Source organism: Lactuca saligna, chromosome 2 (genome assembly GCF_052625555.1).
Source record: "Lactuca saligna cultivar CGN05327 chromosome 2, ASM5262555v1, whole genome shotgun sequence".
In the NCBI taxonomy this organism is placed as follows: Eukaryota; Viridiplantae; Streptophyta; class Magnoliopsida; order Asterales; family Asteraceae; genus Lactuca; species Lactuca saligna.
Window position 1 is genome coordinate 177,612,519 of NC_136418.1, and position 17,146 is coordinate 177,629,664.

The window sequence follows — 17,146 nt, forward strand, 5'->3', positions numbered from 1 at the left end:
AAATATTTTGATAAGACACGACATGAAATTAAATGGGTTAATGACCAAGGAGGATAATAATAATGTTTCAACTTTGTCCACATTAAGTCTTTAAGGTTTTTTTGTACATATTACACTAATATGGTTATATATAACCGTTAAAAATGGTAATAAGGTTTTAATTTTATCCACATTAAGTCCTTATAGTCTTTTTTTGTACATATTACACCAACATGGTTTTTATAACCGTTTAAAGAGGGGTAATAAGGTTTTAATTTTATCCACATTAGGTCCCTATTTTTAATATTTTTATCATTTCATCTAACTCTTTTACAATTTATATTAGTATCTAATTAGATGACTTCATTATTTCATCTTCTCATTTTAGTCACACATTCACCACAACCACGGTTTCAATTGAAATGTTACATAACAATTTTTTGTCATTTTTACACACATACAAAAAAAACTAATAATTATCAAAGTCTTAGTGATTAAGGTTATATTTCGTGCGCCACAACTAGCTGATAAGCTAGTTTATTTTTCAATCTTTTTTAAGTTGTCATGTTTAGCAAGCCAAAAAAATAGCTTATAAGCTAGCGTTTTAAAAAATTACTTAGACTAGTTTTTTAAAAGTTTTATTAATTTCCAAATATACCTCTTAATTCATTAAGAAAACATATTTTTTAAATGCCATTTTATATCATTATATAAATTTAAGATAACTTATGAGCGAGTGACAGATCGGGGTATATTTAACAGTTTCCCCAAAATGCAAAAGAGTATCTGCCAAAAGTAATGTGGTATCCCCGATAAGTAATGATGTATCGGCGATACCCTGTTGGCGGAACCATTACTTATCGGGGATACCCCGTTACTTTTCGGGGATACTCTTTTACTTTGACCCTAGCTTCGTCACTAGCTTATAAGCTATCTGAAATTTATATAGTGACATAAAAGGGCATTTAAAAATATGTTTTCTTAATTAATTATGGGGTATATTTGGAAATTAAAAAAAAAAAAAAAAAAAAAAAAAAAAAAAAAAAAAAACTAGTCTAAGTAGTTTTTTAAAGGATTAGGTTGTAAGCTACTTTTTAGTTTGTCAAACATGACAACTTAAAAAAGATCGAAAAATTAACTAGTTTATCAGCTAGTTGTGGCGCACCAAACATAGTCTTAATCACTAAGACTTTGAATATTATTAGTTTTTTTTTTGTAAAAATGACAAAAAATTGTTAATTAACATTTCAATTGAAACCATGGTTGTGTTGAATGTGCGACTAAAATGAGAAGATGAAATAATGAAGCCATCTCACTAGATACTAATATAAATTGTAAAAGAGTTAGATGAAATGATAAAAATATTAAAAATAAGGACCTAATGTGGACAAAATTAAAACTTTATTGCCCCTCGTTTGTTATAAAAATCATGTTTGTGTAATATGTACAAAAAATACCTTATGAACCTAATGTGGACAAAATTAAAACTTTATTACCTTTTTTAAACAATTATATACAACTATATTGGTGTAATATGTAAAATAAATAAATAAACTTAAGTACTTAATGTGGACAAAGTTAAAACCTTGTTACTCTCTTAGGTCATTAACCCAAATTAGATAGATAAGTTTAGGCTCGAAACAATCAACACGGAAATGACCATTTTATTTATATGCAACTTCTTTAATCTTTTAAGTAAACATGGCATGGCCAAGACCAAAACCAAAACCAAATATAAAAGAAAACTTTAGATTGAGTCATTTGTATTTCATAGAGATCAAATATGTATTTCATACAAGATATAATTATTAGCATACCCCTTGAAACCAATGCATGATATTTTCCAAATAATGGTGTCCTTTTATTAGATCTGAGATTGTATCGTACTATTGTGGGTAGTTTGGTTTACTTTACAGTCACTCATTTGGATATAGCTCATCCATTTCATGTGGTTAGCCAATTTGTTTCAACTCTTACTGTTGTACAATATATATATATATATATATATATATATATATATATATATATATATAGAGAGAGAGAGAGAGAGAGAGAGAGAGAGATGTTCTCATATTTAGGACATCTTCATGGCAGTTAGTTTTAGAGTCTTTTGTTCCACTTAAATTCCTTTCTAGAGTTGTGTACCTATGGTGATTGTAACACCCATGATTTTTAAAACCATTTTAAGTTACAAAATATTACATTTTGCATGACTTCCAGTCATGTCAAAATACAGCTTATAAAAATTTCCAAATATTATCAGAATACATTTGATGGTGTTATAAAAGACACACATCCATAGATTAAGGAAAGTATTATACATACTACACTAGGTCTTCAAAAAATCCTATCAACTGCACCTCTATCACTTGATACCTTTGATACTAAACATGAGTACGTAAAGTACATAGACAACATTAACAAAAACAAAATACGTAAATCCAAAGACTTGTGAGCTACACGAGCTCTGACCTAGTATCAAAACTTGAAATATATTTCATAAACTTCTAGCATGTCATAATAACTTAAACAGGAATCTTGTAAATCATAATGACTCTAACATAAAGTAAGCATGAAATACTAGCACAAAGCTAGTTTAACATTTCTAGCACATAGCTAGTTTCAAACAAGATCCTAACACATATGGGGAGTCGAGACCTTTAACTTTAACTGCATAACTTGGCCCTGAAAGAAACATATCACCCCCGTGTCGTTAGGTTAGTATATATTCATATAATTATATTCCTTTTCTCAGGTCCTTTAACTATGTCCCCATTATTAAGACTTGTGATTGTAACCTTTTTTGAGACCTTTAACTTTAACCTAGTCCTTTTACATGTCTTTTTTTTTCACAAACCGTTTTCATATATTATATTTTACTTCGTTTTTATATCCATTTTACAATTTCATTTTTTTTACCTTGTTTCTATATGTTTTTTCATAATCAGTTTTTACTTCGTTTTTATATGTTTTTTTTTTCACAATTCCTTTTTAAGCTTCATTTTTTGCTGATTTTTACATGTTTCTTCATAGTTCGTTTATACAAACTAATTGTGAAAAAAACATGTAAAACTAAGTCAAATAATAAAGTTGTAAAGATAAATTGTGTAAAAAACATATAAAATGAATATATATATATATATATATATATATATATATATATATATATATATATATATATATATATGGAAAAATGAATATACCTAAAGGTAGCTAACTTGTATATCCGCTACTCAAAACTATCGTAGTTTTGTTTTGTTAAAGGATTTGATTTTCTAGCTAAATAAGCAATTTTCTAAAATACAAAATCTACGTTCATTCTTTTGTTTTTTTGTTTACGATAACATCGATCCTTCCTTCATTTTCTATTTCTTAATTTTTGATTGTTTCCATTAGCGCCGATATGAAAAACTAACATGAGTTCAACAAATTGAGGTCCTCCAAAACAATCCGATTTAACAAATTCGATCAGATTTTAAAGAAATAAGAATTCAGTAAAAACGAAGAAATCATAATTCAATTCAGAAAACTTGAACTTGAATGCTTATTGCTCGATTTTTTTTCTCCATCTTTTGTTTGATGTCCTTTTTCTGAAATAAAACACTGGAAAGTTATTCATTTGGAGTCGAAATTGATTTATGATTCTCATTAAATATGTGTAAGTTCTACTTTTTTCTTAGCCCGCCAAGCGTTCGACAAAATGTCATTTCATATCATACACCTTTTTTTTCAATTTAGTGAGATAACTTGATGTTAGTTGAAGATTTATGAAGATTTTAAGTATAGAGAAAGATGGTAACAATGTTTTTGTCTTTGTCATGACGAATTACATTTTTTGGTGTTTGTTTAATGTGCAACATGAATCCCTTTAGGCTTATTGCAGTTGGTTTGTTAATTTGGATTTTTGTTGTGATTGATTTTGGAATTTCAATTAGTTTTTGAATAATTACAGTGTGGTGAATGTAAGATACTAAATAAAAATTAAGTTTTTATTCTTCTTATTTAATCAAATGTGGCACTTCGTCAACATGATGTAATTCCTTAATGTTTTTAGGTTAGTTGGTGTTGGTGAAGCTTCTTTTATAAGTCTTGCAGCTCCATTCATTGATGAAAATGCTCCACCAAAACAGATTTTCTTGACGATTCTTTCATGACTCAGGCAGATGAATCGTTGCAGACAGATGAATCGTTGCAAGAGAAACAATGATGAGATGTGTTGTTTTTATGAGCAAAATAAAATTCCATATGCTTCGTGGCATTTTTTACATTCTTTTTTAGTTAACGATGTATGCATAATCTGAATTATTTTTATGTCTCTTAATATTTTTTACTATTTTCGAATGAATAGATTATTTTTGATTTATGTGTTTAAAACTAAATGTTGGTTGTTGTTATGTGTTTCAAATGAAAGTATGTTGTCATTTCGGGACAAAAATGAAACTTTGGTGCAATTATGGGTTAAAAATGAAAGTAGGTTGTCATTTTGGGTTAAAAATGAAACTTTGGTGCAATTGAGGGTTAAAAATGAAAGTAGGTTGTCATTTTGGGTTAAAAATTAAATTTTGGTGTAATTGTGGGTTAAAAATGAAAATAGGTTGTCATTAGGGTTAAAAATGAAGCTTTGGTGCAATTGTAGGTTAAAAATGAAAGTAGTCTGTCATTTGGGGTTAAAAATGAAAGTGGGCTGTCAAAAACAAAAATATGATGCTAATTTGTGAAAAAAAAAAAAAAAAAAAACAAAAGTATGATGCTATATCGGATATAAAATGAAAAATGGGTTGCTATTCCGGCTCATAAATGTAACTTGTTGGTTATGCTGCAAATGACAAGTACGAACGTATGGTTCTTACGGTTCTTAATTGTCGTTTGACGCACCAATGCTAGATCTATGAGCTCTAGTGATTGGTGTGGTTAGATCTATGAGTTCCGTCAACGGGGAGGCCAACTCTACAAACTCCGATGACTAGCAATGTTCCACCACAACCGGTTCCTTCCACATGTACTCTGACTTCTATTCCTCTAGATTTGCTTTATCTCCAACCACCTTGTTCACCTCCGACCACCAACCCCGCCGCTCGCCACTTACTGTTTGCCGGAAAAAAAAAAGCAGCTTCATATGTGCTGTAGGAGAGGGAGACGTTTCTCGTTGGTTTACAGGTGATTATTTTAGTAAGAAGCCAAATTTACAGCAACTTGTCTTTTAGAGAGAAAAATAAAGGTAATATTTTAATATTTTCTTTTAATTTATGGTATTATTATATGCGTAGATCTATCATACTTATAGCTAAATACATATTTGCTTTCTTTTCAACTGTGTATATCCTACCTTTATGACTTTTATCATTTTCTAGATATTATTTTTAAATTGTTTTTTAGAAAACAAAATCCACCAATTAATATGCATCATGTTATGTTGTAATTATGCCATTTTCCCCTGCATATATTTGATTGATATGTTTTTCATTTTTCTATTATTTAAAATTTAATAAATTTAATAAATAAATAATAGTTTTATATTATAAATTGGTGACATGGTATTATATTACTTTATATTGATTTATGGATGCATAAAAATAATCATGACATTCGAATTGATATTTTATTTACTTTTGCTTCTATCACTACAATCTAAGAGCTAGTGAGCTATGTAGTATAATATTAAAGTATTATTAACTAAAAACATGACATAGGAATTATTTTGGTTTTTATACTTTTTAGTTTTATTTTCATGATTGTTTATTTCATTAAGAATTTAATTATTTTAAATCTTAAAATTTTGAATTATTAATTATACATGTTTTGAGTTTGATTTTTCTAGAATATATCATTCTATTATAATATATTCCCCTTCTATTCTAAAATTCTTGCTATGCCTTTGATCCACGTGATGAAAAATAGATTATTTTGATCGTTTTTTTCTTTTTGTTAATGTGTGTATTTAATATTTAAAATTCTAATTTGTTGTTTGGTTTTGTTAACTTAGTTTTAGCTGCTATTAAGTTGTGAATCTAAGTTTGTTTTCTTATTTGTTATAATATTTACATAAAATATTAAGTTGTGAATCCACTCCTATTAAATTGTGAATCCATGCTTGTTTATTTATTTGTTATAATATTTGTATTAAATTGTTATTCACGGTTTATGTTTTATGATTGTTGTGATGTGAATTGAATTTGGAATGTAGGTTATTATGTTAGCGTTTTTTCAAACAATGTGATTTTTTTTTAAATTGTGAATTGTGATGTTTTAATGTTTCAACTATTGTTTAGTTTTGTTAAAATAAGTTTTAACTATGAATGGATGAATTAATATGTTTTTAATCTACACATACTATGAATGAGAGTCATGAACTCTTTTAATAAACTATGAATTTGTGTGTAAGGTGTTTATGAAATGTTTCAACAAATAAAGGATGTTTTGAAGTAGTAAATACTATGAATGAGACTCATAACCTACTTTATTAAACTGTGAATTAAATTCTTGATTATATATTTTTTGTGTATTAAACTTATGGATTCATTATGTTAAGCTATAAATTTTGTGTATTAAAATGTGAATTGACTGTATTAAATTGTGAATTAATTATATTAAGTTGTGAATTGACTGTATTAAGCTGTAAATTTTTTATGAATTATTTGTTTGCTTCTAAAATATAAGTTGAAAAAAAAAACACTATACACGGATCTAATTTTATTTATTTTTGAATAAAGTATGTAAACGTTGATTTCTAAATATTTGTGTAAATAAACTTTGAAAGAAACACTAGGCTATAGATCTAAAGATATAAATATAAGTTTTAAGTTGAGAATATAATTGTAAATGTATAGTTATTGCGTATACAGTGAATTTATCATATTAAGATGTGAATTTTGTGTATTAAATTGTAACTTGACAGTATTAAGTTGTGAATTGACTGTATTAAACTGTGAACTTTAATGAATATTGTGTTAAAATTTGACTTTTGTATTTACGAATGTTTGTATTAATTTCCTTATAAATATAAAAATTTATTATGTTGTATAAATATGTTAAAATATATTAGTTTCTATTATTATTTTGCGTTAAACTTTGAATTAGAGAATTAATTGGTTTATTAAACATGAATATAATGTCTACATATATGATTTTGAGGGAATGATGGTTACTATAATGACACATGTGGTTGATGGCGACGTGTGGTAGTTTGTGGTGCTGATAAAGTTTGAGTTTGGCTTTTATGAATATATGAATTAGTGTAAAACAGATTGTATTAAATTGTGAAATTTATGTATTAAACTGATAGTGGCATGTATTAAGTTCTGTATATTATATAAAATTTATGTTAAAATACGAATAAATGTATGAATGAAATTAATAGATTGTGAATTAGTAAGTTAATATGTTTAATAAACTGTGAACATTAAATATTTCTTATACATGATATATTTTTTAAATAAATCTACAATTTAGAAAAAAGAAACTTGATTTTTTTTCAAGATATAACTATTTTTTTTACTAAAATTTTGTATATTTTGGTTGGAAAAATAAAAAGTTATTACCAAATAAATGAGAGTTACAATGTTTGTTTTTATTAAGCTGTGAATACGACCAGAAAAATACTACTGAATTTAATGTTAATCCGAAGACAGTCCGTCGAAGGTGTGATGGTGGTCCGACAACAAGTTGCATGCAAGTAGTTTATAAACTAGAAAATGAAAAAGTTTGTTTAATAAAATATTAATGTTGGATACGTTCAAAATGTCTTAATTAAAACATTTTAAAAATAGTTCTTCGGGTTCTTAACATTTTTTGGTTCTTATTTGAACCACTCTATCTATATATATATATATATATATATATATATATATATATATATATATATATATATATATATAACATATTGCTCATTTCTTGAAAATTAATAGGTACACCTATTATAACATTATGTACAAATCTATTAAGCATAATGAAAACGTAAACGCCCCTACGTCTAAACGTGGAAAACCCTAATGTCACCTATATACCATCGTTGCTCCCAAATCTCTTCTCTCTCTACTTGCTCTGTTGAATCTTCAGTAGGCCTCCGTTACGACCACCCTCATGACGTCGTTGCTGCAACCCAAAAGTATGTCACCGTCCACCTTGTTCTTCCCTCTCAACTAGATGATCGACCCCCTGGAAGTCCACCATTTCCGCCACCGCCGTTCACCGCCCCCTCTGTCGCTTCTACCTTCTGTCGAGATGAGAAACCCTAACCCTATCCCGTCGTTCCCATCAACGCCAATGTCACACACTCCAAACTCCAATCAAGTAAATTGATAATTACTTCACCTTTATTGAATCTTGATTTTTTTTCACTAATCATCTGGTCGCTTATAAAATGATATGTCTAATTGTTGATATATTCAGTTGATTTTAAGTTAAGGTTGGTTGGGGGTGCACCCGGTCACTTCTCCTGTTGTCAGTCGTCATATTATATAATCATATGCATCATTAATGGTAGCTTATAAGTCACTAACTAATTTGCCAACCACAGCAACATCGGATGATTTTCTTTCTCTCTCGCTTCTTTTAGTGAGAATGTGCAATTCGGATTTCATGATTTAATGATTTTGTTGTTCCGTAAACCTGCAATTTTGTTTGATCGATTGATTAAACTGGGTGATAATTGGGTTTTTAGATTTGGATATCTTGAAGGAAAACTTGGCAAAATTGGTTTTAATAGAAACTTGCAATTTTGTAGAACCTGCTAGATTTTATGATTTGGATTGAACGAAAGTAGGGTTATTTTTCTTTGGATCCCCTCTATCACCACTTGTTCTCGATGCTGTCTGCAACCTTTTTTACCAATCACAACATTGAAAGTTCATTGAGTCTCACTTTCTTCCTCGATAAAGTATATGGATGACTGAGAGGCTTAAGATAGTGTTTTGAATCACTATTGAGGTAGAAATGTTACCAGACTTGACTTAAAGGTGAGTTTTTACATCTCATGGTTTTAATTCAATTGGTATGTGAAGTGGTGGACGTTTTTTAATGAGGACATGTGATTATTTCTTTCATGTTGTTTCATTTTTAAGCTTCACAACATGTAATCCCCCAAAGTTCCGATTTTTGTAAAATCGTATTAAAATTCCTTTGATTTAGAAATCTTGAAGTTGATTCTGCAATTTTCAGTAAAATTAGGTATTGGAGGTACCAAAGGCTGAGGTGGTTATGGTGGCAGCATCTACCTAAAGGCTAATAAACCGAAACAGAGTAGGGGAATCCCCTAAATCCCCTTGATGTATAGTACTTTGATATCTACCACAAATGAGTTTTGTGTTTATATGTGGCTATATCAGTAAAAATGTGTTTGGATTTGCCTGTAAGTTTAATTTTCTAATTTGCAGGGCAGTTTTGGAAACATCTAGAAATAAGATCAAATCTTTGAATGCTATTTGTATTGTTCTTTTTTCCAGGTGATTCAACTCCTTTTGGGAATTGTAGAAAACGATTTTGTTTATGTATATGTTTATTTCCACTTGATTCTCTATTCCTATTATTTTGTATAGTTTTTTCTTCCTTGACATTGAATAATAACATATGCATGGTGGTAAGCCTCTCGACATAATTACTAGACAAAAGTTTAATGGAGTTTCTATAAGTCTTCATAAATTTAAGTCTATTTCCCATGTTCTTTATGTTCTTTATGCAGGTTAAAGTGGGAATTGTCATAGTTGAAGAACTTGAACCAGTCAGCAAACCACATGGCTTGTAGATCTGTATTGGTATGTTTTTTTTTTAATATTGTGTATTGGTACATACTAACAAATGAAAATTTACACAAGCAACAAAACACAAACATATTAAGGTTAGACAATTGTTATTTTATGGGAAAACCATGGAGCGGTAATGAGATTATATAAAGAAAGGATGCATGGAAACGTTTTCACTTAAAAGTATTATATGTATAAGGTGGTTCACAAAATTTCTTCATTCTCCTTAATCACTTATATTGTTTATTGATATTGTGTTTGTTAGATTTAAGGTTTCATGTAGATTTGTCATGGTTCTCTAATGCCATCTTTTATTGTCTATTGCTTGCATAACGCATGTTATCTTCTTTCCATTATAATGCTCCATTTGATTGTAGTAGATACTTACAATGTTTAAACCTTATTCCCCAGGTTTATACAATGGATGCCTATGAGATACCATTGTAGGTATGTTTTTTGTTGACACTAAATACATTTTGTTTATAACATAGCAGTGAGATTGAAATTTTATTAATTCCAGATAAATTTATCTGTGGACGGATATTTTTGTAATGTTTATAATCTCTCTTTGGATTGATTTATAGATTATCTGTCAAGCAACCTTGAGAAGGAGTGATGCATGTTTTTGTTTTCTTCCTTAGAAAAGAGCCAAGAAGAGATCATGATTAGAGATTGATGCATGTGATATAGGTTACTTACCCATATCTACAATGGTGTTAATTGTTAAATGAGATTAAAATTGATTATGTAGCTATCTTTCGCTGTTGTTTTTCTGTCCGTATGCTATTCCCTTTGGTTTTGTTGTTGAATAATTGGGTGGTTAAATTTTATTTTTATATAAAAAAAATAAGTATTTCTCATTGTTAATGCTAAAAGAGCACAACATCAAGTTATTTGCAAAAATTTGAGTATAAAAAATGTTTATGAAATCTCTCTGGATCCACTGTAGTTTGTATTGATTACATGTTCATACATATTCTAATATTTTATATTTTTCCGATTAATACTTGCATGAATTCCATTATGAGTACATAAAATTATATTTATTCTTTTACTATATAAAATCCTATTTACTTTTATTTATACGATTAAATAAAATATTTCTCAATAAATGTAAAATAGAAAATAACCTTTAAAATTTTGAAATTGCATGTATATAACTCATGATCTCACAACAAACTAAGCATTATACATAATAATAATAAAATCAAAACATGAACAAACAGTTACAAATAATAACTTTCATTTTAATTTGACAAACTCAATCGTTGGTTCACATAAATCATCGTTTATCCTTTTACAATTAAAATGATCACAAAATTATTCTACTAAAAAAGTTGAAGTGATGATAATAAAATAAAATTAAATTATCTAATAAAATTGAATCTATGACAAAAACTAATATACATATCATATGCAATATAAAATGAAATTATTCTAAATTTAAAACATTAGCATTATATCCATATATATGAGATGTTATAAGGTAAGTACAAATTCGATCTTTAGATTTTACCCTTTTTTTTCAAAAGTATTTTATGATTAACTACTAAAAGTTTGTTATTTTTTTTTCAAATATAACCACATACATTTTTTAATTATATTAAAAAATGAAAAAACGTATGTGACATACGTTTATTTTTAAACAAAATAATAACATACCTTTAAATATGTTTTTTTCTCTAAATTTACAAACAAAAAAATGGTTTGCACAAATATATTATCATGAATTAGAAAGTTATATGTTTTCGTAACAATAGAACAAACATATAAAAACACCTATTCAACATATACAAACCCGGCAAACACATTACAAAATACATTGTGGGTCGGAAAGAAAACAAATTATTGAATTGAAGCTAATTTTTAATATAACATATTTCTTAAAGCAAAATAATCGTTGAATTGAAACTAATCAGTGTTCGCCGGAAAAAAACAAATCATTGAAACAAATTATTCACACCCGACGCTTGGCGCGGGTAAACGGTTAGTGTGTGTATATATATATATATATATATATATATATATATATATATATATATATATATATATATATATATATATATATATATATATATATACACAGAAAAAAATCAATAAACTCATAGCAAAAAAACATAAAATCCTGACATTGTTGGTCATAAAGACAGTTGACTAAATAAATTTTCGGTGACTTTTTAGACAAAACAAAATTTTGACTAAGTGATCACAAAGAAAATAGTGCGTAGTAATTTCGACTTTAACCTTTATCTTATTGATATTATAATGGAATAAAAGTAAGATTGTTTAAAAGAAACCTCAAAGGCCAAAATTTTATTGTGAAATTTTAGAAGTAGGTCCAACAAAGCATTAAGCAATCCGCGAAATGCAGGGATTTAAATAAATTAAGGGAAATCATTTAAGCCCACAAATTTCTTTGTTGGAGAAGTTGTTGACTTGGGCTTCTAATGTGAAAAGAATTTTTGTTGCCTTTGTCTCCTAATGGGAAAAGTAATTATGTTACCTTTGTTTCCTAATGGGAAAAGTTGTTGCAACGTCGAATATTTAACAACTATGTAGCATTATCGGTTGGTCAAAAAGTTATTGCCATTATTTTGTGTAAGTCATGTAAAAAACGCTTCATGATTAAACAAAGAAAATAACTATCACATCATCATCACGAGTTAGGGATCGTTTGATAGTTGCTAACTGAGTTTGAATTACAGATTGAATTAGAAGTTCTGACTGAGTTTATATTGTTTGATTATTTTTCTGACTGTGGTGAATGATAAAAAAAATAACCATATTACCCTTGTGAGTTTGTTCATACACATAACAAGACATCTACTAGCAAAATAACAAGCAATGTAATTTTAACAACAAAATAAATCACAGCAACAGCAAAAAGGTAATATTAACAGAAATTCGACTCTACATCATTTGCATTTCTTGTATAACAAAATTACATAAAAGCGCATAGCATCTACAAAAACATTTATTAAAAAAAAAAAAAAAACATACATATATCTGAAAAACAGGAACAAGAAGGAAGAAACAGCAAAACAGGAACAGAAGAAACAGAAACAGCAAAACAGCCAATCGACTTGTCAGCAAAAACTCATACGATATAGCAGCAAAATTTCAGAAAGAAACAAGGAAGAAGAAGGAGAAATCAGAAAATATGGTATGAAATAGATAGAGAAATCCCGAAATGAGGAACAAGAAGGAATGAAGGACGAAATAGGTAGCTGTTGATTCGTCGGAAGTTTTCTCTATTTTCTTAGGTGGAGCGCAAAATGGAAAGTCTTTCTTTTCTTTTTGTTCCCGGTCCGGTCCATCAATTAACTGGAAAGCTAGGACCGAATCTGATGAAAAGGTTGGACCGAGTCCCTCACTTTCTAATCCTCCACATCAAACATGCCAAATGGCTTTTTTTGGACCCAGTCAGACACTATATCAAATGACCCCTTTATTGTAATAAATAACTGGAGTAGGGTCCTCAAAATGCCTAGATATAAAAGCAAGCAACTAGCTAAGTTTAGTTGCAAAAATGAACACAAGGCAACCAACGTCCTTTTCCTGTTTTGTTATATTTCTGATTGCTGCCTCCATCTCAGCTTCCATTGATGATGGTAACGAGACCGATTATCAGGCTTTGTTGAAGTTCAAGTCAATGATCAGGAATGAAGAAGCTCTAAGCTCATGGAACGCTTCCTTCCATTTCTGTGATTGGAGTGGTGTTTCATGTGGGAGGCAGCATAGAAGAGTAACAGTTCTACTACTGGAGTCACAAGGACTACAAGGCTCATTGTCTCCTCATGTAGGGAACCTCAGCTTCCTTCGTTTCTTTTCTCTCTGGAACAACAGCTTTCAAGGAACCATCCCTCATGAAATCGGTCGTCTCTCCAGGCTAAAAGACCTCTCTCTTGACTACAACAAATTCAGTGGGGTCATTCCAACCAACTTGTCCCATTGTTCTAAACTTGAAAACCTTGGAATTGGTGATAACAAGCTAGTTGGAAGCATACCCAAAGAGATCAGTTTTCTCTCCAAACTTACTTTTTTTTATGCTAGTACAAACAAGTTAACAGGTGGGATCCCTCCTGTCTTGGGGAATATAACATCAATGAAACTGTTCTCTGCTTCTGAAAATTCGTTTGGAGGGAGCATTCCAAATACCTTAGGCCATTGGAAAAGCTTAACAAATTTTTACTGTGATGATTGTAACTTACATGGAACCATTCCTCATGAACTGGGTCGTCTCTCTAGGCTACGTTTCCTCTATCTTGGCTCTAACGAATTCAACGGAGTCATTCCAACTAACTTGTCCCGTTGTTCTAACCTTGAAGAGCTTGAACTTTCTAAGAACAAGCTAGTTGGAAGCATACCCAAAGAGATCAGTTTCCTCTCCAAACTTACTTTGTTTAGAGTTTATGATAATAACTTAACCGGTGGAATCCCGGCTCTGTTGGGGAATATGACATCAATGGAAATGTTCTCTGCAACCAGAAATCCATTGGGTGGGAGCATTCCAGACACCTTAGGCCGTTGGAAAAGCTTAACACAACTTTACCTTGGTGCTTGTAACTTATCTGGGACCATCCCTCATTCCATTTTTAACCTCTCACTCCTAACCAATTTTTCCTTGGCTGAGAATCAGCTTACCGGTAGTCTTCCCTCAGCTTTAGGTACAATGCTCCCGAATCTTAGGTACCTTCAGTTATGGGGTAACCAACTCACCGGAACTCTTCCACCCTCGATATCTAATTGTTCGAAATTAGATTTTCTTGAAGTCCATCTAAACAACTTCAGTGGGAAGTTGGAAATTGACTTTGCAGAAATGAAAGATATGTATTTTATATCCTTTGGTGGTAACAACATCTATGGATCCGGAGGTGCTGATGATATGAAGTTTATTGATACTTTGAAAAACTGTAGCAGATTAGACACATTGGATCTTTTTCGTTGCACGTTTCAAGGACCATTGCCTGCATCAATTGGTAATCTTTCTGATCGGCTCAGTTATCTAAGTTTAGGAGGAAATCGTATACATGGAAACCTTCCTCCAGGTATAGGCAATCTAATTGGCTTGACCAATTTAGGTTTAGAAGATAACCAGTTTACTGGAAAAATCCCCTCAACCATTGGTAAGCTTCAGAACCTACAAATGGCTTCTCTACGTTACAACCAATTTTCAGGGCCGATTCCAGATGCCATTGGAAACTTATCATTGTTGACTAAGCTTTGGTTAAATTCAAACAAACTGGAATCGCACATTCCATCAAGCCTGGGAAATTGTCGTAATCTATTGGAGTTGCACCTTGATGACAATCAACTCAGCGGGGGAATACCTAGACAACTTCTTCAACTTTCATCTCTAAGCATCATACTAAATCTTTCTCAAAACAACCTGGTCGGGTCGCTTCCAACAGAAGTTGGCAACCTCAAGATGTTGACTTCTCTAGATTTGTCAAATAATAATTTATCAGGTAACATTCCTAGTAGCATTGGTGGTTGCACTAGCCTTGTATTCTTATCCCTCAAAGGTAACTTATTTCAAGGCGAAATACCAACATCATTAAGTTCCATGAGAGCAGTTTCGACACTTGATCTTTCTCATAATAATTTATCTGGCCAATTTCCTCGATTCTTGGAACGGTTGCCCTTATTAGAATATGCAAACCTGTCCTTTAATGACTTCCAGGGCAATGTACCCGTGATCGGAGTATTTGCAAATGCAAGTGCATTCTCTGTTTTGGGTAATAATAGGCTTTGTGGTGGCTTGGCTGAAATTAGGTTGCCCAAATGTAATACAAAGAAGCATAACAAAAAGTTACCTTTGTTCGCCATACTCATTCTAACTGCATCCACACTTTTCACCATATTATGTTTTGCATATGTTTGGTGTAAGAAAAGGAAGAGTCAACCATCTCAATCATCGAGGGACGAACGGTTCATGAAAGTATCATATGCTCAAATTCTAAAGGCTACCAACGGCTTCTCCCAAGCCAATTTGATTGGCGAGGGTGGGTTTGGCTCTGTTTATAAAGGAGTCCTTGATGATACAACTGTTGCAGTTAAAGTTGTTCATCTGCAAAACCGAGGTGCCCACAGAAGCTTTATAGCGGAGTGTGAAGCACGGCGGAACATTCGACACCGGAATCTGTTGAAAATAATAACTTCATGTTCAAGTCTTGACTTTCAAGGCAATGATTTCAAAGCTTTGGTATATGAGTTCATGCCCAATGGGAGCTTACATGATTGGTTGCATTCAAGTGCAAATACATCCAGACTGAATCTTTTCCAGAGAATAAATATTCTCATTGATGTCGCATCTGCACTTGATTATCTTCACAATCACTGCCAGTCATCCATCCTTCACTGTGACCTGAAGCCTAGCAACATTCTGTTGGATGATGATATGGTGGCCCATGTTGGAGACTTCGGTTTAGCTCGATTTCTTGGAGCAAATTCAAACCAAAACAGCACAAGTGGCATTAGAGGAACAATTGGATATGCACCTCCAGGTAAAAGTTCATGTATTCCCAGATTCTAATATTTATTTATATTTTATAGTGTTACCTTTTTTTTTTTTTTTTTTTTTTGATGTCATTACTTATAAGTTGCAGAGTATGGTGTTGGGAGTGAGATGACAAGCAGTGGGGATGTCTACAGTTTTGGAATACTATTGTTGGAGGTGATAACTGGGAAGAGGCCTACAGACGACATCTTTAACAAAGGCCTTAGCCTTCATAAGTTTGCATACATGGCCTTGCCAGACCATGTAATCGATGCTATTGATGATAATCTTCTGAAATTTCTTCAAGAGGATGCTATTCCTACGCAACGTACAATAGCAAATGCAAAGAAAATAGAGGAATTCTTGGCTTCAACTATCAAGATTGGAGTATCATGCTCAGTGGATTCCCCACCGCAGCGGATGAATATCAAAAATGTTGTCCATGAATTGCAGAAAATTCTGGATACACTGCAAAATTTCCATGGCTCCTTGTTCTCTCATCTTCCTAAGTGAAAACATAATTAAAGAACCCTCTGCCTTTCCTGAGAGGCACTTGTCTTTATTACAAAATATTAGTAGTGTTTGTCCGTCTTATGTATCTCATTAGTTAGTTCATCACACACCAAACTTGGGTGGTTACTCGTTAGTTAGGTAATCACTGCTTCATATGGTGTGTGCATTTCTAATATATCTTCTACTTCATATTTGACATTTCAATTCAACTCGATATATGAGTTAGAAGCCATTCAAGTATTGCATTTACATTACTTAAATGATTTGACTTGTACCCAATTTTCATGAATAATCTTGAAACTCACCTCTCTGAACTAACAAGTAACAACATTCCGACCTTGTTTACCTTTTCCCTCTACAACTTATCAATCGAATTCCTCATCCTTTACTGAAATACATAGTTATTTATCAACGTCAT

The 17,146-nt window shown here is 30.8% G+C and overlaps 1 protein-coding gene and 1 long non-coding RNA gene across 6 annotated transcripts; both read left to right on the plus strand.

Annotated features, from left to right (window-relative positions):
• The first annotated feature begins 7,933 nt into the window (after positions 1–7,933).
• Positions 7,934–10,576, plus strand: LOC145032984 (uncharacterized). 5 transcript variants are annotated; one of them, XR_013677256.1, is made up of 5 exons: positions 7,934–8,268; positions 9,136–9,244; positions 9,351–9,728; positions 10,128–10,163; positions 10,301–10,576. It is a non-coding gene; the product is annotated as an uncharacterized LOC145032984 (long non-coding RNA). The 5 variants fall into 5 exon arrangements; XR_013677254.1 differs by having other exon boundaries at positions 7,934–9,244; XR_013677258.1 differs by lacking the exon at positions 9,136–9,244.
• Positions 10,577–13,245: 2,669 nt separating this feature from the next.
• Positions 13,246–16,924, plus strand: LOC145032985 (uncharacterized). Its single transcript, XM_078981962.1, has 2 exons — positions 13,246–16,222; positions 16,325–16,924. The coding sequence occupies exons 1-2, from the start codon at positions 13,246–13,248 to the stop codon at positions 16,726–16,728; spliced, it is 3,381 nt and encodes a 1,126-aa protein (XP_078838088.1). The 3' UTR covers positions 16,729–16,924.
• The last annotated feature ends 222 nt before the right edge of the window (positions 16,925–17,146 follow it).